Consider the following 26,944-nt stretch of genomic DNA (forward strand, 5'->3'; position numbering starts at 1 on the left):
GAAAATCACACCAGTGTGATTACTCTGAAGTCAGGAAGTGGTTGTGACCCTGGTGATGTTAGCCAGTGTCTGCAGAAGAAGGGCAGTGCATCCTTCCCATCCAGTCCCAGACGTCACTGAGAGGGGCTGTCCTTAGGTGCTGAGAGATCCAGATGTAGCTGGGAGGTCTGGAAAGCTGATACCCATCTGTCTCTCAAGACACTTGGTAAACTGATTAATGCACCAAGTTATATTCAGATTTTTTTTCAGCTGGTCAGATCTTGGGTACCTTTCAAGTCCTTGACTTTAATTTTGGGTGAGGTCTAAACATTGTTTCATTGCCTATCCCACATATGGCTCTAGAGCAAATATTTTTCATGCAGGATCCTGATTTGTTTCATGCATATTGAGTCCTTTGCTTTTATGTTGAGACTGATCAGAAGCCAATTGCAGAGGTGGTCTGGATGCCTACAGCAAGCTCAGATCAGACCCCTTATGTTGGGTCACTCAAGCCAGTAGACAGCTCTGTCATTCAGGCACTTAATTATGAACTGAATGTTCACTTGACCTCTTACATTATCATTTCATTAATGAACCAAAACTTCAGAAGAGTGACTGACTGCAAGCTGCTGCAGTTTGGGCTCTTCAAGCCAAAGTTTCTACTCATTTCGTTTATCACACTATTGATCAGTTTTGGACCCGAAACAGGAGCTGCATGGAAAACTAAGCTGCTTAATGTGCTAATATGATTTCCATGTGACAGAAAGATTGGTGTGGGGTGCCCACATCATATTGGCTTGCCAGTCCTGCTACACGTGTGTTCTTGCATGCAGCTGTTACAGATGTGGAAGTAGCATTTAATAACTGTGATTTTACAGACAAGGTTCAAGCTTGAGTTCTGTTACCCAGATAATACTGATGTCCATAGGCTTTCTTTCCCACTGTTTTGCATTTGTCTTGACTAAAACTTAAATGTGTTCTTAGTACAGTCTAGCAGGGATTTATTTCTAATTCTTTAGTATTTGAGTGTCTGATGGTTTTGATGTATTTCTCTAGACACCCTTATGTTAGGGTTGGGGATCAGAAGCACATGAAAGCCAGAGGATTTATTTCAGTTATCCAGACAGCTTAATGACATACTTTTCTGTGTGTGAACATGGAAAGTTTTCTGGAACAGGGACAGAACACTGAATAGGCCTTGAACCTTGGTATTCTCTCTTCAAGGTGACCATTGTAACTAGCTGACTACATTTCTCTGTTCACACCTTTTTCTCTCCTTCACCATCCAACAGCAAAAGCTAACAATATCATGTAACAATTCACATGAACTGTAATACATATATGCTGCCTTCTCTATTGCAAACTTTTACAAACCTAGCTTTTGACCTGGCATGTGGTGTTCCCATGTTTGATGGCAGGTGGTTTCCTTCTGGATTTGCTCGTGCTTGTTGGTGTTCTTTCCAGCACACATCACTTGGTGTGAAGGCTTACTGAGTGCAATCAGGCTTCATTTTAGCTCGGTTTAGGTGGTTTGTGGGTTTTTTTTAATTCAAGAAGAACATAATGTTTGTGGACTGGAATCAACCTGGTTTAGTCTCCCTATTTGTGAAGATGTATTTTTTTGAAATCTCTTGTTGACTGTCTTTGAGTTACTGCTTATCATCTTCAGATAAAACCTTTTTTCTCCAAGTGATTTGGAGCTGTGCTCCCTCTGTCTCTTCTTACTATGCTTTCAGTTCTCTAAGTTTGTTCCAGGAGTTTGGTTTGGTTTGAGTATGCATTGCTAGAAAGGAGATAAAGTGGAGCTGGGGAAGGAAGAAAATTTGCTACTAGAAGCTGGAAGAGGGTAATTCATGGTGAACATCTCCAGGAACTATAATTTGTTTTCTTTGAGAAATGTATGCTAATAAAAGCTTCCTGTTTGCACGCATACATGCATCAGATTAAATTTTATCTTGGCCTGAACTTGCTGTCAAATCATGCTCTTCAGTTCAGTTCTCAGAATCATCCAAATGTTATTTTAACAGAGAGCAGTGCTATATCCACTGCCCTGAAACCCTGTCTCCTCCGTGCACGGGTCTGAAAGAGCTCGGTGAGGTAGAGAGGAAGAACAAGGGAGCGCTTGCTTAGGGCATGGATGAGATATAATTATCTTGCCTGAATGTAGAGAGATACCTACCTAAAGATGTCTGTCTGCCCTGGATGATTGTAAGGGTATGTTCTGCAAGAGAAGGAAATCAGAGAGTTAACAGAAACAAAATTAGAAATAGGAGAGCAATCAGATTCTGTTTTTCCTTGCTGCAAAGGTCATAATTTTATTAATTGCTTCACCTTGAAATGTAGTTTATAATGGAAGCTCTGTGATACCTGAGAGTGTAAACTGCCTTCACTTGAAGCCAGCTGAAGCCGGTGTCTTGTGGAGTTACAGCCTGATAAATAAGCCATTCTGACCTGTGTCTGGAAGACTCCTTTTATTCTTTGTTTTCTTTTCCCAGTTTCTCAAGCCTCTTGGTATCTGTCTGATGATCTCTATGTAGGCTTGGCTTCGTGGCATGAGCAGAGGAAAGCTTTCTGTTTAGTCTCATGATTCTTAGAGATGAGTTATTAATACTTAAAGGAATGAATAGATGACAGGTGCTTTGCTGAGCACTTTCCCCCCACTTTCTCAATCTTTCCTCCCACTGGAGCATGGGAAGTGCTGAGACCTGGTAACTTCTGAAATAGCCTCGAGCCTTCCCTGGGCAGGGCCTCCCCACTGTGCACGGGCACTGACTTGAGATTGGCATGTGTGTAGGAGCTGACTGACCCATTGCTTAAGGCTTCTTTGGGAACCCCAAAGAACAATAATATCCTGTTGACTAGGATTTTACTATTTATATCCATCAGCTGAGTAGCCGCCTCCTCTGCCTGCTCCCTAGTTACCAGTCTCTAAATTGCTCTTTGGACCATGTTGTCTGTTGCTTGGTTGATGGTATGATTTCTAATTTCAAGATGAATTTGCTTGAGACACTTAAAAGGGCAAATGAATTAATAAAGAAAGGCGTCAGCTTTTCTTGCTTTGTTAACCTGTTAGCTTTTTGGACATCAGGCAAAAAAACTGGAAGAAAGCTAACCTAAAAATAAGAGGTATCATTAGAAAGCAGTACAAACCTATAGTAATGCAAAGAGGGAAACAATTAGATCCCTCATAGGTATGTTTGTGGAGAAGTGCTGACATACACTGGTCATATTAAAGACTGAATTTTGCCACCCACATACTCTCTCAGCAGTTCGTGCCTTTCTTTTTTCTTTTTTTCCCCCTCCATTTTTTTCTGCAGCAGATTTTCAATCCACTTGAGTAGCAAAGGTGTCATCTTCTTCCAGAAAAACCCTTCCCTGGCTTTGAAACATAGGGAAAAAAATGTCAAATTTAGCCTGGTATTTTCTAGGCTGCTTTTTTAAAGGTGAGCCTTTTAAGAGAGACTGCACAAATTACTTTGAAGAGAAAAAATACAGTCAAACCTGTGGGAGTCTGCTAGGGTGAAGTGAAAAGAAAGCAATTATTTCACTGCGAGCTTTTATGAAGATTTTTGAGGCTCCTATCAGAAATGAAAGTATGTTAATAATGGGACTTAGTTATAAAGCCCAATTGCTTTGGCTCCAATATGGATAAACCCTGTCACAGAGGGAGGGGGTTAAACCTGATCTGAATCAGAAGCAGCCACTGTTCCTCGTTGGAGCTATTTTTAACTGTATGAACATGGATCACATAGTTCCCTAGTTTGGATTTGGTGCCATCCTGCATGACCAGAGACCAGGTCTTTTCTAAAGACCTTGCTAGTGTATCCAGCAGGGAAGCACCACATAGCTCTTGGCTCCCTGGTTCCTTCTCCGCACTGTGGTTCTGCACAGCTCTCCTTGCCTGCCTTTTGATGTTTTCTAGTTCATATACATCTTCCTTGTTAAAAGTACTGCAAACAAAATACAGGGCATGTTCAGCAGTTAAAAGTGAACTGGGAATACTCGGAGAAACAAGTATATTTTCTGAAACCATTTTTTAATTATAGTGAAAGCTTTGTGCTCATAGAAAGTTTGGGGTATTTCTGGTACCATCTGGTTACCTAAGCTTAGACAACAAATCACTTCTGACATAATGACGACAGTGTATAATACTGTGTTCTTCTAACCCATGTCTCATTAATGTGGAAGCACATGGATTTTCCTGCAAAATGTTGATTCACCATCTGTGCTAGTATTCGTTCTGTGAAGTGAAAGACTGCCCTTTGTGTTGCGATTGCAGTGGACCCTTTCTTCTTTTACTGACTTCTCTCTCTTGGACCAAATGGGTAGGTGACAGAACAAAATAAAACTACACCAAAGAGTACTTACAGCTAATGCTTATTTACCTTACTTCCAATGTGGGAGCTATCAAAATTTATTAGAGGTGGAACTCTCAAGTTTAAGTGACATTTTTCTGTTGTTTTCACTTTCCCTTTCCCATGCTTTGACTTTAATTTGCTTATTTGGGTTGTAAACCCCCAGTTTTGAGGAAACTGTGAATTCCTTGTATGCCTCTGGTAGATGTCAAAACCTAAATCAGAGACTGTGTAAAGGACAGTAACATTGCTAGAGTTAAAATGGTATAGGTAGATTTAAAATGGTGTAGGTGAGAGTTGCCCATTGAATGGATTGCAGCTTGGTTTGAGTCATGTTGCACCTCAATTATAAAGTATCTTAGAGGTTATTTACCTTCAGGGCTAGGCATTAGCATTTTGAGATTGATCTAAGTCTGGAGATCCTCAGCTTCATTGTACTTCCCCAACTTTTGAATTACTCTTTAAATTCTTCTGCTTTCAGTGTGAGACCTTTCATGTTTACAGATTAATAGTTACGGCGTTTCAAAGCAATCTGTCTCTTCACCATCACGTGAAGTATCACAAAAAAGGTGTTTTACTTGCGCTAAAAATTTATTCCACTATCATATAATTGGTAGCTTCATTCATAGACACAAGCCAGTACTGATGGTTTCCAGATGAAACCCATCAAACCCAGGGATCTTTAACCATCTTATTTTTTCTTCATTTCTCTTGAGTCCTTTTGCTTTTTAATGTTCTTGACCCTGAGAAATAGGTGGAACATCTTGAAGTAAGTAAATAAGTATATTAGCAGTAAAAATTTAATCTCCTTCAGTAAATTCATCAATACAATATGACTTACAGTTAAGTCAATTAAGGGGCATATTTTTTCTTTCACTTTCAGTAGTTTTATTTCTGCAACCTTGCGGAGATAAGCTGCTTTATGAAATATACTGATGTGCATTTTATTAGTGAGTTTTTAGGGTAATTTTGATACATCAGTAAATAATACCAAATAATACCGAAGGGGAAGGAAAGGGTCTATAAAGAGATTCTTTCTGATGTGTTGTGACAAGGGATGCAGAGTATCAGTCACAGGTTAGACTTCTCTAAGGACACTGCTGGGGAAGACAGTTATGACAGGACAGCAAGGAGAAGAGTGGCTGGAGCCATATAAGCTGGCAGAGCAGGAAGGCTCTGATCCCCGTGCTTTAAAGGCAAGTCCATCACAGTGAATGGCTTGAACTGGATTCAGTAACAAATTGGAAACAGCAATAGTAAAGCCTTTCTTAGCTCCCTGAGGTGAGCTTCTGGTGGGGTCTAACAAAGGAGAAGCAGCAGTGACTGGCAGTGGTCAGCAGCGTGTTATCGGGCACTTGGCTGGAATACCATTTTCTAAAATGAGAGACTGAATAGGAGAGCCTTGAACATGTAGATAGATAAAAACCTACAATTTGCCCGCTGGGATGAGAAAATCCAAGGGTGTTGACTGGGGACATAGAGGGGAAGGTGGTTATGGCATAGGAACCTGAAAGATATTTTGATGCATTTTCGTGACCTAGATCCATCAAATTATGCACCTGCGCAACCCTTTAACTATAAGCTGTTACCCTTGACTTCATCCTCCCTACTTGTCATATTAATATCTTTGCCTGCAACTGGGATCTGATCTTGCACCCACTGAATTTTTTGCCATTGAGTTCAGTGGGGCTAAATCTGGCTACTGCAGTGGAGGAGCTGCTCATCTCTGCCAGTCTCATGTGCACGGAGTTGCATGCTGAGGCTCTAAGCACACAGTGAGGGTCCTCCAAGGGCTACAGTATGGCTGCAGGCAGTTTATATAAATATATCTGCCAGCAGTCCAAAAACCTGACTGTAGAGAAATACATGCCAGAATTAAATCCAGATTCCCAGAGCAGCCTGATATCCCATGCACTTGTCCTTGGTTGGCATGTTGTCAGATGAGCAAGCAGCACATCTGTGCAAGAGGGGTGATGTGGAACCCCTAGGTAGATGTTACAACAGCTTTATGTGTATATTTGCCTAGGTGTAGGAGTCTTTATTATGGCTTCTGGCCTACTTCTCAGCAAAGCAATTAGCAAGTCCGAAAGGTCTTGCCTCAAGGCTCTCACAAGCCATGAATTATGCATTTAATTCTGTATCTCGCTTTCTATTTCTCTAACATGCTCTTTCAGAAGATTGTGTAATGTCTTATTTTCCCTGACATAAAAAATTGACAGTCTGGTGCCCAGAGGAGGGGAACAGGAAAGCCTTTTCGTCATCTCTTCACAACATTTAACTTTTTTTTTTTTTTCAGGTTGTGTTTATGAAATAAAATGCTTGTTGCCAGACAATAATATCTTTAGGCTATTCAGTACATGCCCTGATGAGAGTCCTGAGAGCCATAGCAATCTGCTGGGCATTCAGCAGCAACAGCTGCTGCCTGCCTGATACCATTAAAACACAGATTTAGTATTTATTTACTGTACTGCAAAGCAATGAGCCTGGCCACTGCCACTCAGATATAGTGTAGCTAAGAAATAATGTAGCATGGGTCTACATGAGCACACTCAAAAGTTAATCCAAATTAACTTTCTTGAAAGTTGTTTAATAAACCACTCTGGAGGCTGCTGTGATGTGATGGTTCCTCTTCAGAACAAAGGTGGCTCTACCTCAGCTGTTTCTAGTTAAGTGTAAACTGAACTAAGGATGCTTTTCTTCCTCTGCTGGTGTTTTACTTGAGACAGGCTGTTGGCAGCACAGGTCTATTGCTGCCTGTTTGACCAAAGTCCTGGCAGCAGAGGTGGATGCAGAGCAAGCAGTGAGGGTGGCAGAGGAGAGGACCCTGACCTCTGTGTTCAGATGGTCAGGCCAAACATGTGCTTTGCACTGGGGTCAATATGTTTGGAGCTGAGATCAGTCACGGCTGCTGGTGCTGGAGGCTGTGCTGGGAAAGGCAGGCAGAGGAGCAGTTTAGCTGGAAAGGCTGAACAACAGAGCCCTGTCCTGCCAGAGCGGTGGGGCTGAGGCTTATTTGTGTGTTATTCTGGCTTTTGCTTTTGTCATCGCCTTGAGGCAGTGAGGAGGAGTTATGTGGCTGCTCTAAACAAAAATAGGCTAGGAAAGAAATTCATGAGTATTTCTCTGCATTTCTGTCTCAACAAGAAGCTCACTGGGGATGCCTGGGCTCTATTTAATAACAAGGATGCTGAAAAAGGGCCACATCTGTGTGTGTGTGTTTATGTGCAGCTGACAAGGCACGGTTACATACCTTAGTGTGCTTGGTTCCTGGAAGCAGTTTATTAGTTGTCTCCAGACTTTGGGATGCTTCCCTAAACCCTCCTGGGTATCCCTATACAGCCCCATGGCTATACATTACCTGCTCATCTGCTGATCGTGGGATACAATTATTCCTCTAGCCTTGCAGAAAATGCTCTCCTAATTCAGTGCTGTGACAGTGAATGTGGAATGAAAAATGGCTTTCAGCCACTTCAGGAGCTTGCTGCTGCTGCCGCCTCTTAGGAGTCCCCGAGGAATCCTGCACGCCTGTGAAGGAGCCAGCTCGTCTCTCAGATCAGTTATTTGGGATACAGACCCACCCACACTAGCGATGGTAATTCAGGGCAGTGTCAGCTGAGAGGTAATTTGGTCCCAAGGCCCATCGCTTTGCTGCTGGGGATTCTCTGCGGATGCTGGGATTGCAGCATGTGGGGGTGGAGGAACTCGTAGATCCAGTGCCCACGCTGGCAAAATTATACAAGCTTCATTTCCAGTACTGGTTTCCTGTGCTTTCTTTGCCCTTCTGCACTGAAAATCTTGTTTAGTTACAAAAGTCAAGTATAAACTGAGGCTGGAAGTCAGAGACTTCCAGCAAATATTAAATGTAAGTGTTAAGATTGAGAAACATTTGGCTAGTGAAGTTGCTCCCATGATGTAAGCAAGGCAAGGTTTGTAGGGAAAGGTAATGTCTTTTATTAGACTGGCTGATAAACTGCTTTGTTGTTTCTCCAACTCCTGTTTGTTGGCCTAATAAAAGCTACTACCTCACCTCAGACTTTTTTTGTGGCATGCTTATCTGAGTAGTAGAAATCAATGAAGTTAGCCTAGTGCAAGTGGTCATGCTTTTAGACTGCAAACTATGAAACAAACAAATTCAAGGTTAATTTGTATAAATACAGATTATTTATTGCATTCCTTTTGTTGCTTTTGTTCTCTAATTTGTGGCCATTGAGAAAAAAATATTTTCTTTCATTTATAAAGAGTAATCTCTTGGAAAATACATCATTGCTTCCATAGCATGACTACAAATAAACAAGATTACAGCAGTGACTGACTAAGATGACAGGTAACCAAAAAGCACAGCCTGACTGCAGTTGAAAAATGTGAAATTTGACAGATAGCAAATGGTTTAAACTAAAATGGTAGTCAGGAGAACATTGTTTATCTATACTGCCATAAACTCAGTTTTCCAGGGTCTGCCTGGTCCCTCAACAGTCACCCAGCACTGTTTCATGATAAAAAGCAATGCATAAAATGCACATACCCAGTCTGCAGTCTTGTTAGTAATTCCAGCATATATAATGTATCAAAACAAGAAGTTTCATTGCTTAAAATGTAAATATTACAATTCATACATACGTTTTCCCTGGCTTATTTGACTGTGTAGGGCGAGGCCTATTTGAAGTTCATCCTACCTTAGTTTACCTATGCATGGAAAGGGCTTGAGGAGTACTTCCAAGGAGGGGATATGAGCAAAGGCTGAGAGATGCCAGAGTGTTTTCCAAGCCTTCAACAGGTTGTTCCAGGATCAGAAGTTCCCAGGAGCAGCCACAGCACTGAATTCACCTTTTCTGTTCTTGTCGTGGCTAGTAAAGCAAAGTGGAAATGTGCTTTAATTTACTCAACCAAGATTCGATTTACTAATGAGAGTGCCACATTTGGGAGAGCTTTGATGTAAACAGCAGGGAGGGTGTTTGGACTGCTCGCTTCGAAACTACGTTGGCAAATGTTTTCTTGATGAAAATACAGTCTATTCCTATCTGCGGTCACTATAACTGCTGGTATTACACGCCTGGAAGGTCCCTCGTGTTGACTTAGCCCTCATTAAAGCTGTGAGTTTCTCATAGCTGCAACTCTTAATGTCCAACACCTTGAGTCATGGCACTTCACAGTGGCTGGATGTGATTTTTGAACCTAGCTGTCCTGTCTCATAAGACTCCAGGGACTTTTCTTTACAGCTTTAGCTTAATGGGTGGCATTTCTCTCTCTTAGGCCCTAGCTGTCTGGAAGTTGGTTCTCCTCAGACGATCATGTAGACTTCCTCTGGAGCCATGATTTTCCCCTGGTTTTGGTGGTTGTTTGCAGTACATGAGAATGTGAAATGCTAAATGGTGGGCTGCTAAAGAACTCTCATTTGCTGTGAGAGAATTAGGCTCACTTTCTGCCTCTGCTGTAACTCTACAGACACAGAAGATGATTGGGGGCCAGCAATGTAAACACTGCAAACTACAGTGTAAGCCCTGCTGCTGCAGAGATAGCAGGAGCTTCAGCAGGGAGGCAGAGGTCACCCCAATTTCCTTTTGACAGAGTTAGAAAACACTCATCCTTCTCTGCCTCACTTGTGGGGAGCCCTTGGTCATGTCAGCCCATGTTTGTGCTGCACATGATATTAGAGCAAATAAGAGCAGAGTGTTCTCATCTGAACCCCCCGTCCTACATAAATGCCCTTGTTTAGGCAGCTTGGCTAGGCATTTTTATTTCATTTTGCCATGATAAACTCCTTTCCTTTTCTTCGTGTGGAGTTTATGGAAGAGTGTGGTTCATCTATTAATCTGCCTGCTTTCAAAACCTCCAGGTTTGCACATCTGCACTATCCTGGATGAAGACTGTAACACCACTGAGTATTCTGAATTCAGCCTTATCTCCTTACCTACATTCCTTGTTTTCTTTCCTAATGCAGATTGAATATCAAGTACTTACGCACAGGTAAAACTGTATTTGTTAGAATTGAGTCAGTCAGGTTAATGCTGAATTAGCAGCTCAATTAACGGGAAAAAAACCCCTGGGTATGGTTGGGATATTCATCTCTGGAGCAAGGCAGAGTGCTCTGACTTTATTTGGCAGAGATCCACCATGTTTCATCCACCAAAGAGCATTTTTCTGTGGAAAAGAACAAACAACTCCTAAAGCTGAGTTTCTGTTAAAAAAAAAAAAAAAAAAAAAAGCTTGTCAGGTGATTTCAGTTTTTGGTCTTTTTTCCATGTTGTTACTTTGTTCCCTTGGCCTCTTCTCACCCATTTCACCAGCCTGAAATCATAAAATATCATTAAATAACTACTAACAAAATCAGAGCTCTGATAGTTGCAAACCTGTCCTTGCAGAGCACATTGCTTTTCATAGCAAAGCATGGAAGTATGGAGCAGCAGGCCAACTCTAGTCTTTCTTCTCTAAAACAATTTTTTCCCAGGTCAAAGAGAGAATTTTCATGTGCAGAACTTACATAATACTTAAAACATAACTTCTAGTGCTATCAGCTGGTTTTAAAGAACCACTGAAGTGGTATTGCAAAAACACCCAGTGAAGAGCTCCCACAACACCCACTCACATAGGTGCTAACTCTTTTTCAAGAGCCGCCTGGCTACAGTCTACCTGTCACTTCTACCTTAGCATGGTATGCCACCCTGTACATGTCTAAACGATGTTGAGCTTGTCTGGAGAGAGTGGAAGTGCTTCAGGGTAATAGCTTTGTGTGTGTGTGTGTAGCTCTGCAGTCTGGATCAAACTCTCTTTGATTTTAAGCTCTGCTAATAATTAACCCTGTGCTTGTAATAACTATCCAGCATAATGATAACCACACCACTGGCTCTTGTTCACAAGGTATTAGGTATGTACTACACAGCATATCTCTTCTACTCCAAGTCTGAGAGCTGATGTCTCTGAATGTGAACGGATGTGAAATCATCTAAATTAGTGACACTTCCCAGCATCTTCTTTTAAATTCTGTTACTTTATAGGCAGATGTCAATTCATCTGTATTTTGACCTGTTATGTCAGGCTTGGAGAGTTTGCTTCTTGCAAAGACTTCATTAAAGCTCTTGAGCACACATTGTGGATTATGCTCTCATGTTTGCATTAGTGATGGTGCTTTTTCATGTTAAACTGGTTTGACCGTAAACTATGTGCGATTTAAGTCCACATCTGTTTTATCTAGATCATTTTTTCCAATTTCCATGTTATGTGAAGGTGGGTAAGCAAAGCAGTAAATTGGGTCCCTGTGTTTCTCATCAGTCTTTCTCTCTGACTCATTGAGGTATGGAAGATGCAAACAGGCAGCAAACTTGTTTATTGCTGCCGATCACCAATGCTTTAGCAGCTGACATAGAAAACATTACTGAGAAGTGCAGAAATTAATGTAATTTTTGCTTAAAACATCATCTGCTTTAAATATCAGATGTTCTTTCTTGTCAGATGTTTATTTCCTTTGCCCTAGCTGCATTCCCTCAACTGATTGTCATCAGAGCCAAAATCCTGGCACAGGCGATTTGGCTGTGGAGCTGCATGATTGACTCTCATTCTGGCAGCTGAAACTCAGCGAGGAGAAACTTTTTGTTGCAAACCAAAGGTTGCTCACGCAGCTCTGCCTACTGCCTGACCCAGTGCAGTGACCCCATGTCTCGCTCCGCAGAGGCTCTGTCCTGAGTCTCCCGAGTAGTCGATTTACAGTCTCTCCTTAAGTGCATGTGGGAAGCAAGGGGAAAACTGAGCTGTAGTTAATCTCATGTTTCTAAGCAACCAGGTAATTCTCTGCAGCCGATCCCCAAAGGGAAAATCCGGTTTTCCTGCACCCCTACTCAGCTGTGGCCGAGGACACCTCCCTCTACCTTCTCCAGCTCCTGGGACACAGGCACCTGGGACAGCTGGAGTCCAAGGACAGTTACAGCTTTCCAGCATTTCTCCAAATGTCGTGAGGGAGGGTGAGGAAGCACAAAATGGGAACGTTGTTAATGGTCTGTAACAGGTAAGGGGATGTTTGTTGCAAAATCAGTAGAACAGAAGAAATGAGAAAAGTTTAAATGTTTTACCCAGAGCTAAACTGAAAATCAGTCATAAGTGGGGACTTCCTTTTCTCCAAAAAGCATCAAAATCTCTGAATAATGTATTGCAAATCCTGTGAACAGTTTACAAATCCTGTTTACAGTGAAACCTCTGTTTGCTGTGAAGCTTTGGTGATAAAAATGACTGAATTCTGGTTTGAGTCTGAGCCCCTTGGAGTGACTATAAGCCTTTTATTAATAAAAGATTCGTGAACCTGAGACTGTAGAAATAGAGGAAATAGAGATGAAATGAGAACTCTGAGCTTCTCCACTGTGTGAAGAATGTGGATGCCTGGTTGGGGCTCCAGAATAATAATTATTAGACCTTCTTTTTAAGGAAGCCACATGAACCATACACATGCAGTTATACTGCAGGGACTTAAATCCGCGCAGCTCCACTAGTGAAGGTGACATGCGGTGAACCCAGAGGTGTGCTGGAATGGTGCGGAAAATGGGGCAATTAAGCCGAGTCGCAGCTCCAGCCCCAGCGGGGAACCTCAGCGCCTGCTCAGTGGAGCGGGGCTGCAGAACTTGAGAAGTGCTCCTCTGGATCCAGGGATGTTTCTCTCTTGCTGAAGGCTGCCCATTCAATCAAATGTAAATGCTGGTTAGACCGGGGGACAAAAAACAAGGAATGCAATAGTAGTCAACAGGAGGAAATATAGTTAAGGGAAATGGGCATGCCTTGGCCAGATGCATCACTGTCTTGGGGTTTGGGGTTTTTGACTTGCCTGGTGTTTGATAATCTGAAGCTCAACTGAGAACCTGTCCCTGTTATCCTTTGTCCTTTACACTGACAAATACATGCTATTAGCCACTGTTGCAGGTGAGATTCTGGGTCAGATGGACATTTAGGTCTGATCCAACCTTATCACTGTCCAGCAAAATCCATACTAAGGCACTCTGCATGAGGGTTTTACAGCTTGGGAGCACATTTCTTTAGAGTAAGTCTACAAGCCTGATGCATTTAAGCCTGTAACAGGCATGCGCTTTTACAAGGGTAGAGTATTGGAATAGGTAAACTTCTGACAGTATTGTTTCAAAGTGCATAGTTTTCTGAGTTGTAACTTGTGGGAAGGGTACTTGTGAGATGGACTTGCCTGCTCAGCACTCCAGACAAAGGCATGGTGCCACATGTCCTGTACCTCTTCACTGACCCCAGGAGAGCCACAGAGCCACGCTTCTGTGATGGCCAAGTAGCTTCCTGCACATCGCCCCAGCACTTTGCTGGTTTGCCTACTTGTAATACAACTGGAGGTTCACCTGGATGCAACCAACCGAATGGCTGCCCTGCCCATCATGCAGCCTGTGCATGGGCTTGCCTCGCACAGCGATGCGCGGGGAACACAGCCACGGCTGCCCGGAACGGGATGGGTTTTGTTTCAAGGAAGGAAACGTCAGGGCAGATTACGTGAAATGGCCAGGAAGTCTTCCAGCAAACTCATTTTAATCTCGTGTCTGGATATATTATCTCTTTTCATATATCCGTAGAAGAGCATGTATCGCAGGGTGGCGTGGTTCACAGGCTTCTGTTCCATGTTCAGTCGTGCAGCTAACATGAGGGCAGCAGGTCCTGTGCCGTGATTGTGAGGCTGTGGGTGGATACCAAGGAGTAGTGTCTGGCTGGTATTTGGCAGCATGTGCGGAGTAGTAGGAAGCACAATGAGTTTCTTCCTCTCTTGTACCTTTGTTGAGGATCTGACCATGGGCAAAGGGAAAGATTAATGGGAGGAAGTGCCTGAGAAGACAGAGAGATTAAAGCTGTTGTAATTTTGGTTTGGGAACATGGCAGAAATATTCTAGCTGATACCACCAGAGCTGCATTTGAGGTAGCTGTTTTCTGTCAGGCATGTCTCCTCTCAGCACCAACATGGGCTTTCATCTGTCCTTAAATTAGTGTTAATTACAAATTATTAATTTTTTTAAACAGCAAAATGCAGCTGAAAGCAATTACCCCTAATTGCTAATTTGTGTATGTACACCCAAAGTGGTAATCTCTTCATCTGAACACCCAGTTCTCACTGGAGTCATTCAGTGTGTTTTTGGTACCATTTTTTACTTCAATTTTGGATCGCGTGATAATTATTCTTTTTAGCGGCTTCTCTGCAGCTATAAAATCTCTTCCTACAAGGGCTGTGATCTTTCTGAAAGCATGATTTTGTTAACTGTTAACAAGGCCTCAGTAAAGAAAATTTGTTCTTTGGTTTTGTTAGTAAAGCTTAAATGGCAGCTGTTGACACTGGGAATTACTCAACTTAATTCTTGCAAGTTGTGCCTAAAATGCACCTGAATTTCTGTTGGATTTCAATTTCATCTGTGAACAACAACATCATTTTTCTGTACGCTAAAGGCCATACAGCCTGCTGTTCTTGTGCTGATAAATTCATGATACAGTTCAGTGCTGACCTCTGCAATTCTAGGTCTCAGGTTGTTTTGGACTTGAAAAATTTACTTCAGAGTTATCATGGCTTCTCTTTCCATCTGTGTATTTTCATCCTTGCCAGTGTAGGAAAGATTTGAAGCTGCCAAATTCTGCCAGTGGGAAATGACCTTTCTGAGACTGCCGACACAATCTGGTGGAACAGATTGTTAACCGGGTTGAAAACTGACGGGACCACCTTTGGCTGGATTCCAGGAGATCAAAGGGCTGACATCCAGCTGGCATCAGGTAGTGAGCAGAGTAGTCAGGGCTTGATGCTGGGGTCCATGTTTCTCAACAGTGTTGTCAGGAGGCTGGTGAAGACACAGAGTGTGCCTTCCCCAGATGTGTTGATGGCACGGATTTAGGGGGAGGAACAGATATGGCAAATGTTAGAACCTAAATCCAGAGGGATAAACCTGGGGACTAGGCCAACATGAAGCTTGTGGAGTTCAGTAAGAAAAAGCAAAACCGTCTGTACCTTGGCCAGATCAACCCCTTGCATTGGTAGAGGCTGGGAAGTGACTGTATGACTTGCAGCCTAGCTGATATGGATGTGGGTATTACCATGGATGCCAAAAGATGCAGGTAGATAGTAAGTTGCAAACAACCCAACAGTGTGCCCTGATTGAGAATAAGGCAAACCCTCTACTAGGCTACACTGAGAAGGTCACTGCCAGCAGATTGTGGGAGGTTACAACTTGGTTACTGGGGAGGCCACAGCTGGAGTGCTATTTCCAGTTTTGCTCCCCACCCTAGGTCAAGAGGCGTGTGGAGAGGGTCTAGTGGAGGACTACAAAGATAGTAAGATGACTAGAGCACATCCTAGGAAAATATATTGTGGGATAGGGGCTTCCAGAAGTCCCTTCCATCCAGCATGCCTATGACTGCAAGAGGAGTGACCCAATGTGCATTTGCATGGTCTGTGTTTTCACACTGTTCTTGAACTCTGCGTGTTTGCAGACCCAAAGGAGACCTGAAAAAAATACTAGTATGCTAAGGCAGGAAAAATGTTAATGGATAATTACCAATTGTTAAAACGATGACTTCTCTTTGTCTAAAATAGCCCAGCTTTTAAAAATAACTGATGGGGGAAATACAAATAATTTTTATGCCACCTAATCTTAGTGATGTTACAGAACTGTTTAGAAGAAATGCAATGTTGCAGGTGCTCAGGAATTCCTTTCCAGAGGCCCAGATGTGCACCTGAGCCCAGTGCCTGCTCAGCACAGTACCCCTTGGGCTGCCGTTCCCACAGCCAGCAAAATTCACCTGCAGTGTGATTTCTCCTTGGAGAATACTGGTTGTGACTGACACTAACACTTCATCCTACAGTAGCGAGGACTCACTGTAAGTGGATGTGGACAGGGGACTCTTCCATGATCTGTCTTCAGGTGTTTTAGTTCAGTTTAGTAAGCTGAGTATTAAAAGAGATGTTGTCTTCAAAAGCTGGTCTCTGATTTTTTTTTTTTTTCCTCATTTTCATGTCCTTGCCTCAAATGATAGATCCATCTCTTAGCCTGAAGTATATCCATCGTGCTTTTCCTCCCACTAATAAGGATAAGAGGACTTCTGATTGTGCCACTGTCACTTCAAAGCTGTCAGGCTGTTTAAGGAGGAAAGCACAGCTGCCAGCTCTACTACAGACCTTGCACGTGTCTGTGGGCAGCAGAGCCAGCCCCTGTCACCGAGCTGTAACACAGAGATTTCTGGAGCAGAGAAGCATTTGTTCCATCTCTTGTCCTGCCTGTGTAGGTGTGGATCATGCTGTGTGTGCCCAGCTGATCTCAGTGAGCCCTGGCAGAGCTGGCAGCACTGAGCCCCCTTGGAGGGGCTGCCACGGATGGCAGCTAGCAGCAAGCTTTGTAGGTTCAGTAAGAGCAGGGATTTTAGTAGGCTTCACATATGGAAAGTGAATTTGCAGGCATGGTCTATATTTAGGCAGCTTCTGTTTGTGCAGCATTAAGTCATTGGAACAAGATAAGTTTATTGTTTCATTTCCACTGATGTGGCATCTTGCAGCTAATGCAAGTCAAATCCCACACCCTGAGCACAGCTCTTGTTTAACCATGTGGCACGCTTCATCCTGGAGCGGCTTGTAAAATTAAACTGAAAAAGAGGTAATCTTCATCTGCCTATAACATGCCACCAGTGTGGGGAAAACAGGACAGTTGTGGGAGTCCTGCACAAGACAGGGATGTGCTTGTGAGATGAATGTGTTGCCCATCTGAGAGTCAGTGACTCAGGACCAGTAGTGTGTGATTTGCATGTCCAAACTGCACTGTCAACCTGCTCTCCATATGTCCGAGTGACTGATCTTTGACTCTTCTAAGCTTTTTCTTATATATGAAAGTCTTGATCTGTTACATGTTCTGCTCCTGAAGATTTAGTTCTGTGCAGAACACCTACTGCCTTTTAATTATTAACTCCTTCAGATATGAAATAACCAATATAGAGGATCCTTTTATGGTTATCTGGATTTAGAAGGTAGCAGCCCCTTGTGATTCTGATATTTAATGCATGAGCAGGGACTGAATCCTGCTTCTCAGGCCTCCTGAGATGGTGCATCAGCTGCTGCCTTTGGGCAGTGTAATGCATAGATGCCTGAGGGGCATTTTGTTCATTTTGTCCTGACCTGAAATGTTATAGCTGGAGTGACTGGGTATGTGTAACGCTTCTCTAACCACAGCTATCTCAGAGCAGCATCAGAAATGGGTTATGCACTGTTCTGGTTTTGTAACTTGTCTGGTAAGGAAGGGAACTACCTCTGTAGATCTGTGCCACTTTATCTGCTGTGACACGGAAAGAACCAGCAGAGAAGGGAAGAGGAACAGATAACTGTGTATCAAGATTACAGACAGGATCAAAGACTGAATGGGGATATCAGCACCAGCAAAATGAGGGGGTAGGAATGGTAAATGCAACGAAGGCAGGGAAGAAGGTTCTTGATCCTTATGTCTTCAGCCACTTGTGCAAAACAAGTTCCTCCATTTACATCATTGGGAGTAGCATTGGGATGAGCAGCTAACAAAATTTAACTGTTCTAAATCAACAGTACGTATACTTTATTCTGTGGCTTATCACAGGATAGGTAGAGGTAAGGATTAGGGACAGAAGGGAGAGAGAAAATGAATGAACTCTTCAGAACTTCTCTTGTAGTGCAAGCATGCTGCTTTGGAGCAGCCCTGCAAATACACAGGAGAGAATGGGCAGCCACCCTGTTAACATACAATTACACTTACTTGGTGTGTATCACAGCAATATGTTACATTTTTAAATGCTTTTAAGAATCTCAAGAATTTTTTTATAGACCAGCAATCAAAAGATTAGCTCTCATCCTGAAACTTTATGAAGTGCTTCTGAAAGTTGGTGACACTAGGACATGAAGATGAATTTGTTTGCTTCTCATGTTGGTGGCATATCTCAGCAATCCTCTGCTCTAACTACTGGACTACAAATATTTCTGAAAATACAACCATTATATACAGCCATGGGATCACTGATTAGACATACCATAATTTTCCATCCTCTGTGAGGACTCACGCTCTGTTTATGAAGTGTCTCCAGTCTGGACAGCAGCAAAAATCTGTATGATGTATGTGTGACTCAGGAGACTAAATAAAATGGCTCAAGGGCTATTAAGACATACTTTTACATACAGTTTAAATAGAAATAAGCCAGGGCTGCTGCCAAGACAGGCAGAGCTATAACACACCCTTTTCCCCCTTGGCTCATACAGGCACAAGTGTTTGTGTGACTGTGCAGTGAATTGGATCGAGTGACCAAGTTAAAATAAACCCTTTTGCCCAGCACATTAATTTTAGCTGGCATCAAATCCCGCATCTGGTTTCCCATAGAGTCACAGAAAGATTTAGACTGCTTTTCCCTATCTCTCACTTTGTGCAGGTCATTTAAGTTTGTGAACTGCTGGAGAACATTAAGCAAATCTCTGCGCAAGGGCTATCTGCATGCCCTCGTCAGGTATGCAAACTATGAATCGGTGATAAAGGTGGAGAATGTGGCACTACACATTGACTTCAGTCATGTAGTACTAAAGGACGAAAAAGAAAGCAAATCGTCATTCTGTTGGGTCTTTTCCTACTGATGAGATGCCTGATTGGTATTGCAGACTTGCAGTTCTAAAATGAGATACATATTATGTGGCTGATGAAGCCTGTGGTGGGCAGTTACTTCTCTGCTTCTGCTTTTGATTGCTTCCCAGGATGAAGATCTGAATCCATCTACATTAACATTTCTAAGTTAGAGAGATAGTTTAATGTTTTAGTTGCAACCGCTGTTTCCAAGACCAGGTAATAATGAATGACATGTGATTGAGTCATAGACCTATTCAAATATATTTCTATTAGAAGTAGTAGATAAAATTTCTTTGCTTTTGAAGACTGTCTCTCACTGCCTTCCATGAGAGTACCCCATCCCTTGTGAATAAGCTCTGATCCAGGCTCTTTCTAGCCAGTATATTTACAGTTACAAGGGCTTTAGTTTACTTCCAGACCTTCACTGGCAAGGAATTGAGGGCAAAGTGGGACAGGCAGAATCTGCTCTTCTTGCTCTGTGTTCAGATACGGAGTATCAAAGGAGGTCTGAGGCTGTCCTGAGATGGATCTCAACTGGCTGTGCTAAAATACAAGGTGAACCAAGACATGACATTAAATTTTTCCCTTCTGTTTGATGCCAGGACATAGTGCACAGGCTAATGCGTGACAGCCTAACTCACAAAGGAAGTGCTTCTTAATGCCCCCCTCAGTAAAACCAGAGGTTATTTTAGTGCTACCGAGCCCATAGCTGTTAATATTGAATATATGTTGTTACTGTACAATAACGTAACACAGAGGTGATGGAGATCACACGTGGGCTCAGTTACTTCTCTGCTGAAGTCACCAGAACATGCCATGAGGAGTGTGGCAGCTCTATGGTTACATGCCAGCTGCAGGAGACCAGGTAATAACTGATGTGGTCTAAAACTTGGTGGTACAAAGTTAACTTGTAAACTTAAGTAATAAAAGCTTCTAGGTTAAATTTACATAAGTTCAGCATTTTCTATGATGTGGGTTTTAAAAAAAATCTGGTTCTACAAGCTTGAGGATAGATTTACTGTACTATTGAACTACAATGTTGTTCTTTGCTGCTCATGCTATTAAATTACTATGTTTATCTCTGAAGATAATGAAAATGAACTCAAAATTGACTTTGCTTTGCAAAGCTTTTAGGAGGCAAAGTCTTGGCTAAGAAAACAAGCCTCAACCCAGCATTTTTGAATGATTTTCTGGAAAAATTATAAAACCTACATTTGGGACCCAAATTACTGTGAAAAATAGAAATTGAATGCATTTGGGGAAAAATCAGACTGTCTCTTATAGCTTTTCTTGTCATGTGTCTTGGAACATCAATAAATATTTTTTTAAATGATATTTTTTTAAGGATAGGTACATTTTTCCAAAAGCATTAAGCAAATACTTCAGCTGTTGCAGAATGCAGCATAAAAACTAAGCTGGCAGAGGAATAAAAAATGATGGAAGTTATCCTATTAAAAAAACATGTCCAGAAAACACTGGCGGCTTACTAAAGAAATACCCAGTGAGTCATTTCAACAGTTTGTTAAACAACAGGTCTATTGTTTGGGCTTCTAACATGTAGGTGACCTGAAATCTCCAAATAATGCTTCAGGCTCCAGAGGTGCACCAGGATATCTGTCCTTTCCCATGGAGTCTCCCTGTGGCACCTTCTTATCTCATTCTTTTCCTGCTTCTGTGCCAGGAGAGGAGTCTAAGGTGTCTTTCTGCCAGTATGGCTGCAGGGCTTATATCCTAGTCACTGTTTAAAGATATTTTGCAACTAGCAGGATTAGATTTTGGATTTTGTAATAAAAAAGCTTCTTCTGAAAGGTAAGGAGAATAAACTAGTTAAAAATTCAACAGATTTTAAAATTTCTTATGATTCAGTAAAACTCAGTAGACTTTGCATTAAAAAACCAAACCCAATCTGCAACGCAGCATGACTTTAACCAAAACTTGCAGCTTTAGTAAACTGCATTTGGATTGGATAGTCTTCCTTTGGAGGTACAAAAGTATCTGAGATGCTGACACCAATATAAAGATAAGATCTAGAGACTGATAAATACTTAATAATGTGCATAAATCTTTCCTTTTCTCTCATCCTTCCTTTCACTCAGAATCCTTTTGGCCTGGAAAGTGTTACTTTCCATCACTTTGCAATTGTGTGGCTCTGTTTGATGCATCACACTTTTAACACTTTCCACAAACTCTGAGCTACTGATTAATCTTAATAAGGAGTTGTACTCAAATTATACAACAGGAGTCAGTGCTCCTTTTGGAAATCTTAATAAATAGCATTTAGACAGCTGAAGAATAACGTACTTACTGATGAGAGTGATGCTCTTAAAAGGAAGTGGCAGACATAGCTGTTTTGTAATTGTAGAAAAAATTTAAACTGAAAGCAGTTTAAAACATAATGATGTGTCTGTGGATGCTTCTGTAGATGAACCTCTCATGTTCCTGAATTATTTACAATGCTGGTCTGATGTGCTTGCTTTTCTGTCTGCTTTTCAAACGTATTGAGAAAAAATGAAATATAAAATGCTTGTGATTTGCATCTACAGTTTTTCCTTGCCTTTGAATAAAAAGAGATGATTTTTTTGTCACAATGGTGTAAAGGTATGTTCCTGTTGGGGGTCAAATTATCAAACCTGGAGAAACAGCCAGAGAAGTAGTATGTCTGTGAGGAACCACAAGAACTGCTAAAAAGCAAGATGGAGCCATTTGCGTTCAGCTTCAGGGAAGAATCACAGGTTATGGAGGGGAGGAGTTTGGAAAGCACTAGCAAGAGTCTGTGTGCGTTTAGTGAGATACAAGTAGTATCCTTGCAATGCTTCCACAAGCTGGTTTTGGGATTAGCCCAGGTCTTTCTGAAACCAGCCTTTTCTGATCTTTTCTGAAATGTTATATTTTCTGGTACTTGGTATGTGTAATAGAGTTGAAGTCGTCAATTTTGCAAATAAGGAACAGAAAGAGAAAGCAAAGTAACAATAAGTAGAAAGACTATACATCTGTCAGAAACTATTTGGAAAAAGGAGCTTCTTGGTAAAAAAAAAGCTTGTGTGCACATGGAAGCAAGAGCCTGAGTGCAGAGAGGATCATAGGGGAAAAAAAAAAGAATTAAGAAGCATTACTTTTATTGTCTAGTGATAGATTGGTGGAGCAGATGACAAGCTGGTAAATCTGCAGTATTTCTTTCTGCTGTTTGAAGTATACGTTGTGTCAATTTTTAATGGGATAGAATGTACTTTTTTGGGGAGAAATATGCAGAGTGGTTTTTTGTGACTTCATTCAAGAAGCAGAAGAGGGATGGATGGTGGGATAATCTGTGGAACATGTGACTTTATATCCCAGGAAAAATTGAAATTCGACCCTAGAGAAATGCCTGTAAATAGCAAAGGCAGCTGAACTCTTCAGGGAGAGGATAAAATAATACCAGCCACTAGTGTGGAAAAAGCTTCCAGGCTGCAATTAAAGGAGCTCAAAGAGATTAACAAAGACAGAAGTAGCATCTTATCCACTGTGTGTATTTGAGACAGTAGCACACAAAGTATGAAGTAAAACTCCTCATTGCAGGTGGAGGTGAGAAAGGGAAGGAGGGAGGGAAGGCAGCACCACATGTGTCTGGCAGAAATCCCTGCAGGGCAGCAGGGGGTGTCTGTAGGGTCTGGGGAACTCAGTCCTGGGCAGACGTGATGCCCTGGCCATGGCACTGCTGCTTCTGGGCTTCACCTTGCCCCCCTGCTGTCTGCTTGGGACCTCCTGTCATGGCTTGGCCACTGTGGTTGCACAGGTGGCTTAGCAAATGGGTATCATTTCAACAGAACTGGGTTAGGAGTGATTTTTTTCAGCACTTTTGAGGAGAATTGGCAAGAGAGTACAAATCTGGGATGGTAATCTGGGACACTGACAGTAGTGATGTGGAGCACAGCGTCATGCGTCTATGAAGGGACACTCAGAAGACGTGTGGATAGTTGAATTAGGTCTCACTGGGTCTGTAAATTCATAATGAGGAAGAAACTTTTCTGTCTAAAATGACCAAGAAAAGGACAGAAATTACCCATTTCCTAGGACTGATATGCCTGATATTAATCACACCATCAACTCTATTCAGGGCAGAGGGTTTCACTGTTTTATACCAGGAATGAGAATACTAGTTTGCAGAGCTAGCTGAAACACCTGATATCACTTATGAACCTCTTCAGAACAGAGAGCTGCAGACATTAACTTAGTTTCATGGATGTTTATGTACAATTTGAAGCAACAGCTAGGAGGGCATCTAAGGGAAGAGCAGGAGTTGGTGCTTCCAAACTGCATGTGAAAATTCAGGTGTGCCACACTGGCCACCTACTTCTCACTGATCCATATTACAACGTGTGAAACTGTAAGCTGTCTTCTCCAGAATATGTGGACTGCTAAGAGCATTCCTTGTTATGAAATAATCCACCCTGTCCCTCCATGTCTGAAGTGGATAAAAAGTCTCAAAGCCTTAAGAAACTGCTGATGAGTGTGTCCAGACTGATGCAGATCATTTGAGGTTTAAGGACTACAGCCTGAGAAGTTCTAGCCAAGAAACTGCAAGTGGTGGCAGACACACTGAAGAGGACATGTCCTTGGGAGTGCAGCGCAGGTGGATTTGTGTAAAAAGTGCTTGGATGTGCACCTTACGTGTAGGTCATGAGATGGGCAGTTGCAGCGCTTGGGGTCTGAATTGCTTCCTCAGTAAGAACAGAGTCCTTTTTGATAACTGTGGGGTTCTTCTCTTTTGCTCCAGGTGCAGTTCCTGAAAAAACACCAGTTAAGAAATACTCTTGGGTTTGCTTTTTTTGCCTTTCCCTCAGAAAAGAACAGAGGCAGCAATGTGATGCTTTAAATTGAAAGAACATTCTCAAATAGCACCACACTGGCAGAATTTATCAGTCAAATTCTTTGCTTGGTATTGGACTGATAGTTTATCTGCCCAGAGTTTATTCCAAAATCCCAGGATGCTCTTATGGGCCGAAGGCAAATTGGACCATAGGTGCTGGCCCTCCTGGAGGCCGCAGGTTTCTTTAAAAAACACTCAGTTGATATTGTAATGTTTCCTTTGTAAAGCAAGTAGATACAATGGTGACCTTGTACCAAGTGATTACATTGATAGGAAAACCTTTTATAGCATCATTTTCCATATCCCTAGCTATTTAGCAAACCTACACTTTAGTACAAGAAGCTCTCCTGTTGAAGGAAGAGGACGAAGAGGGGTGTGTTCATACAGCCTAGTCAGCTCAAGGCAAAGCAGGCAAAAGTGGCATTTTCTGATCTCTGAGATGCAGTTAGGGGGTAGGCTGAACTAGATCTACAAGGGGATGGAGAAATAAATCCCCAGAGGGTGTTGGCATTAGTGAAATAGTGCTTGCTCTGAGGGTAAGAGAAAGTAACTGCTCTTTGCATTCTAGTTCACATCAAGCAGACTAAAAATATTCTCTGTAGTGACCTCTCTGAGAATAATTTTGTATCACTTTCCTGCCTTTATTTCTGGCTTTTGATTTCCCATAGAGATCTGGAGTCTGATGTATTAGGCCTGTTTCTGGGAGTAATTGTGGCAGTTCTGTCTTGGCAAGGAAGGGCCCTGTATCTGCAATGTGCTTTCCTTGGCAAGCGCTGGGTGGTGGCAACCTTCAGGGTGTGACAGGAGACCTGTTTATTTACTTTGGTTCTTATGCTTACTGTAGGGGTTTTTCTGTGTGCGTCCAACTTCAGATGCCAATACTTCTCTCCCACCCATGGGTTTAGTGATAGCTACGCCCTGTAAGATACACACTGCAGAAATTTTTCATGGCTGTTTTTTTAACAGATGTCTGGTTTAACAAGGCCAACTGTTTTATAAATAGGGTAATACATTTTAAATTAATAAAGTAATTTGTTAAAGCAGTTGACTTTAACAAGGCATGTTACTTTTTACCAGTAAAAGTGAGTGAAAAGCTTTTGGGACAGGTAGCCAAAAGGATTGTCTTATCCAGGTTCTTTCCCCTCTCTACCTTTTTTAAAAAGATGTTTCTGTCCATCTAAAGGTGGGGCCATCCTAGGTCACTCAAAGACTGTAAATTGATGTGAATTGCTAACAGTCATCTACTTATCTGCAGTGATGGAAGACCTACTGTAGATTGGATGGTGGGCAGTAGTAAAAAAGAAAGCCAAACCCAAACTCCTCGCCTCCCCACGAGCACATGGATTGCTATACAAGCATCAAAGTACAAAGGTTTCTTACTTCTTCTCTGCTTCCCAGGACCTTTTATCCAAAGTGATCTTTGCTTCAGCCTAGGCATATGACAGAGTGCCTTCAGCCCAGGTTCTTTCTGGCTTGTCCCACAGCTGACTCGTTCACTGTAATACGTGATAGGAGAATGTACTGGAGGCCATGTAGACACACCAGAGGTCTGTCTAGCTAAGTGTCAGACAGTGGCCGAAAGGGGGTACCTAGTATAAGAATTGGGCAAGCAGTTTTCACAGTTTCCTCATCTACTCTGCAATCATTTGCAAACCAGGGATTTCCAGAGCCAGAAAGGAGTTCATTGTAGCTAATAAACGTGAGTGGATTTCCCTTCTGTGAATGTGCCTCCCCTTAAGCCCTCACTAAATGTGTTGGATGGCTGTGAGGACTTCCACAACACAGCTATGTTGTGTGTGAAGAGGCGATTCCCTTAATTTTGTTTATAAACCTGCATCCTGATATTTTCATTTGATGTTCCCTAGTTCTTTTGCTTGGAGACACAACAACAAATTAGTCTCTCTCAGTGCCACTCATGACAGACCTCACACAAAGAGAAAAAAATACTGTGTTAAATCTGAAGTCTTCCTTTCTTCAGATCAAATTATCTTTCGCTTGCCACCTCTCATGTATCAAAAGAAAAAATAATTGTTTGTCACCAAAAAATCCCATCTGCCAGGTAGGTATTCACAAGAGATTAGCATGATGCCTTCCAGCACCTCTGTTCTGGTAAGGCATAAATAAGACTGGGCAAAGGCTGGTATCACCCACCCACCTTCTTTCAGAGCTGGCTCTTCCTAGGCGGAGACACAAACCAGCAAACACTTTGCCAAACCCACTGCAACTTGGAGATCTTGTTAGGAAACATGCCAGGACCAGCGCTGCCTCCTAGTTGTAGGTGGATATTGGCAAGAAGTTCAACACAGGGTAACCAGAAGGGATGCTGGAAATATGCAGCTCCTTCTTCTTCTTCTTGCATTCTAACAGTGAAGTATTCACGTGTTTATGCTTTATCGTTGAAGAAACTAAGGCTAATGCTTGGGCAAGGAGTGAAGCCATCTCCTGGAACCAAACACCATTGGTGACTTCACAGATTTCCTCCACTGGCTCCTGGAAGCTCCTCAGAAATGTGTATTTCATCATAGATTAGCTGGGGCAGCTCTGGATCCTTCTTTTATAAGTGATTGGGGCTCCAGTGTGCTAGGCGTGGTACGAAGTCAGGGAACAGTCCCTTTCCTGGAGTGCCTGCTCAAGTACCTGCTGTCTCAGATTTGAAGAGTGTTTAGCAGCAGTGCATCTCTATTTTTATGCTAGAGATTAAAAATTCATTAGAGCTTCTCTTAATGCATGAGGACTTGCATCCACAGACTTTTGGAAGTAACTTGGACCGGAGGTTACTGTTGTTGCTCTCTCAGTTAATAAACGTAGATGGATTCTGAAAAATTATGAGATCCGACTACAGCAGGCAAGTTTCAGGGATACTAACTCAGCACTGATTAGCCCGTCTCTGTACTTGAGGAACAAACTGTTAGTACAAGACAGGAGTGGAGCAACTGTATTTAGAAACATGTTTCCAGGGAAACATTAGTTTCTCCGGAAGACAACCCTGAGACATGAAATTTTATGTGACTCTTGGGACAAATGTATAAGTTTGAAGACTTCTCTCCCCCCCACCCCGTACTTTTTATAGCAAGTACATTCTGCTCCAGATTTATCTGTTTCAGACCTGTATGGTAAAACCTATTTTAACCATGGAGTCCAGTATCTCAGTGGATTTCATCAAGAAAAGGGCCCACACA

General features: G+C 42.2%; 1 protein-coding gene across 2 annotated transcripts in view; it reads left to right on the forward strand.

Moving 5' to 3' along the window:
* The first annotated feature begins 4,171 nt into the window (after positions 1–4,171).
* CLMN (calmin) overlaps positions 4,172–26,944 on the forward strand; it is a 61,417-nt gene continuing 38,644 nt past the window's right edge. Inside the window, exon 1 of one of the 2 annotated variants that reach the window (XM_026849379.1) lies at positions 4,172–4,304. In XM_026849379.1, coding sequence (XP_026705180.1) covers positions 4,301–4,304 — 4 coding nt within the window. In that variant the 5' untranslated portion in view covers positions 4,172–4,300. Of the gene's footprint in view, positions 4,305–12,226; positions 12,331–26,944 lie in introns of those variants that run through there. The other variant, XM_026849381.1, reaches the window with a different exon arrangement.

This window comes from Athene cunicularia, assembly GCF_003259725.1.
Source record: "Athene cunicularia isolate RWA chromosome 5 unlocalized genomic scaffold, athCun1 chr5_part1, whole genome shotgun sequence".
Classification (NCBI taxonomy): domain Eukaryota; kingdom Metazoa; phylum Chordata; class Aves; order Strigiformes; family Strigidae; genus Athene; species Athene cunicularia.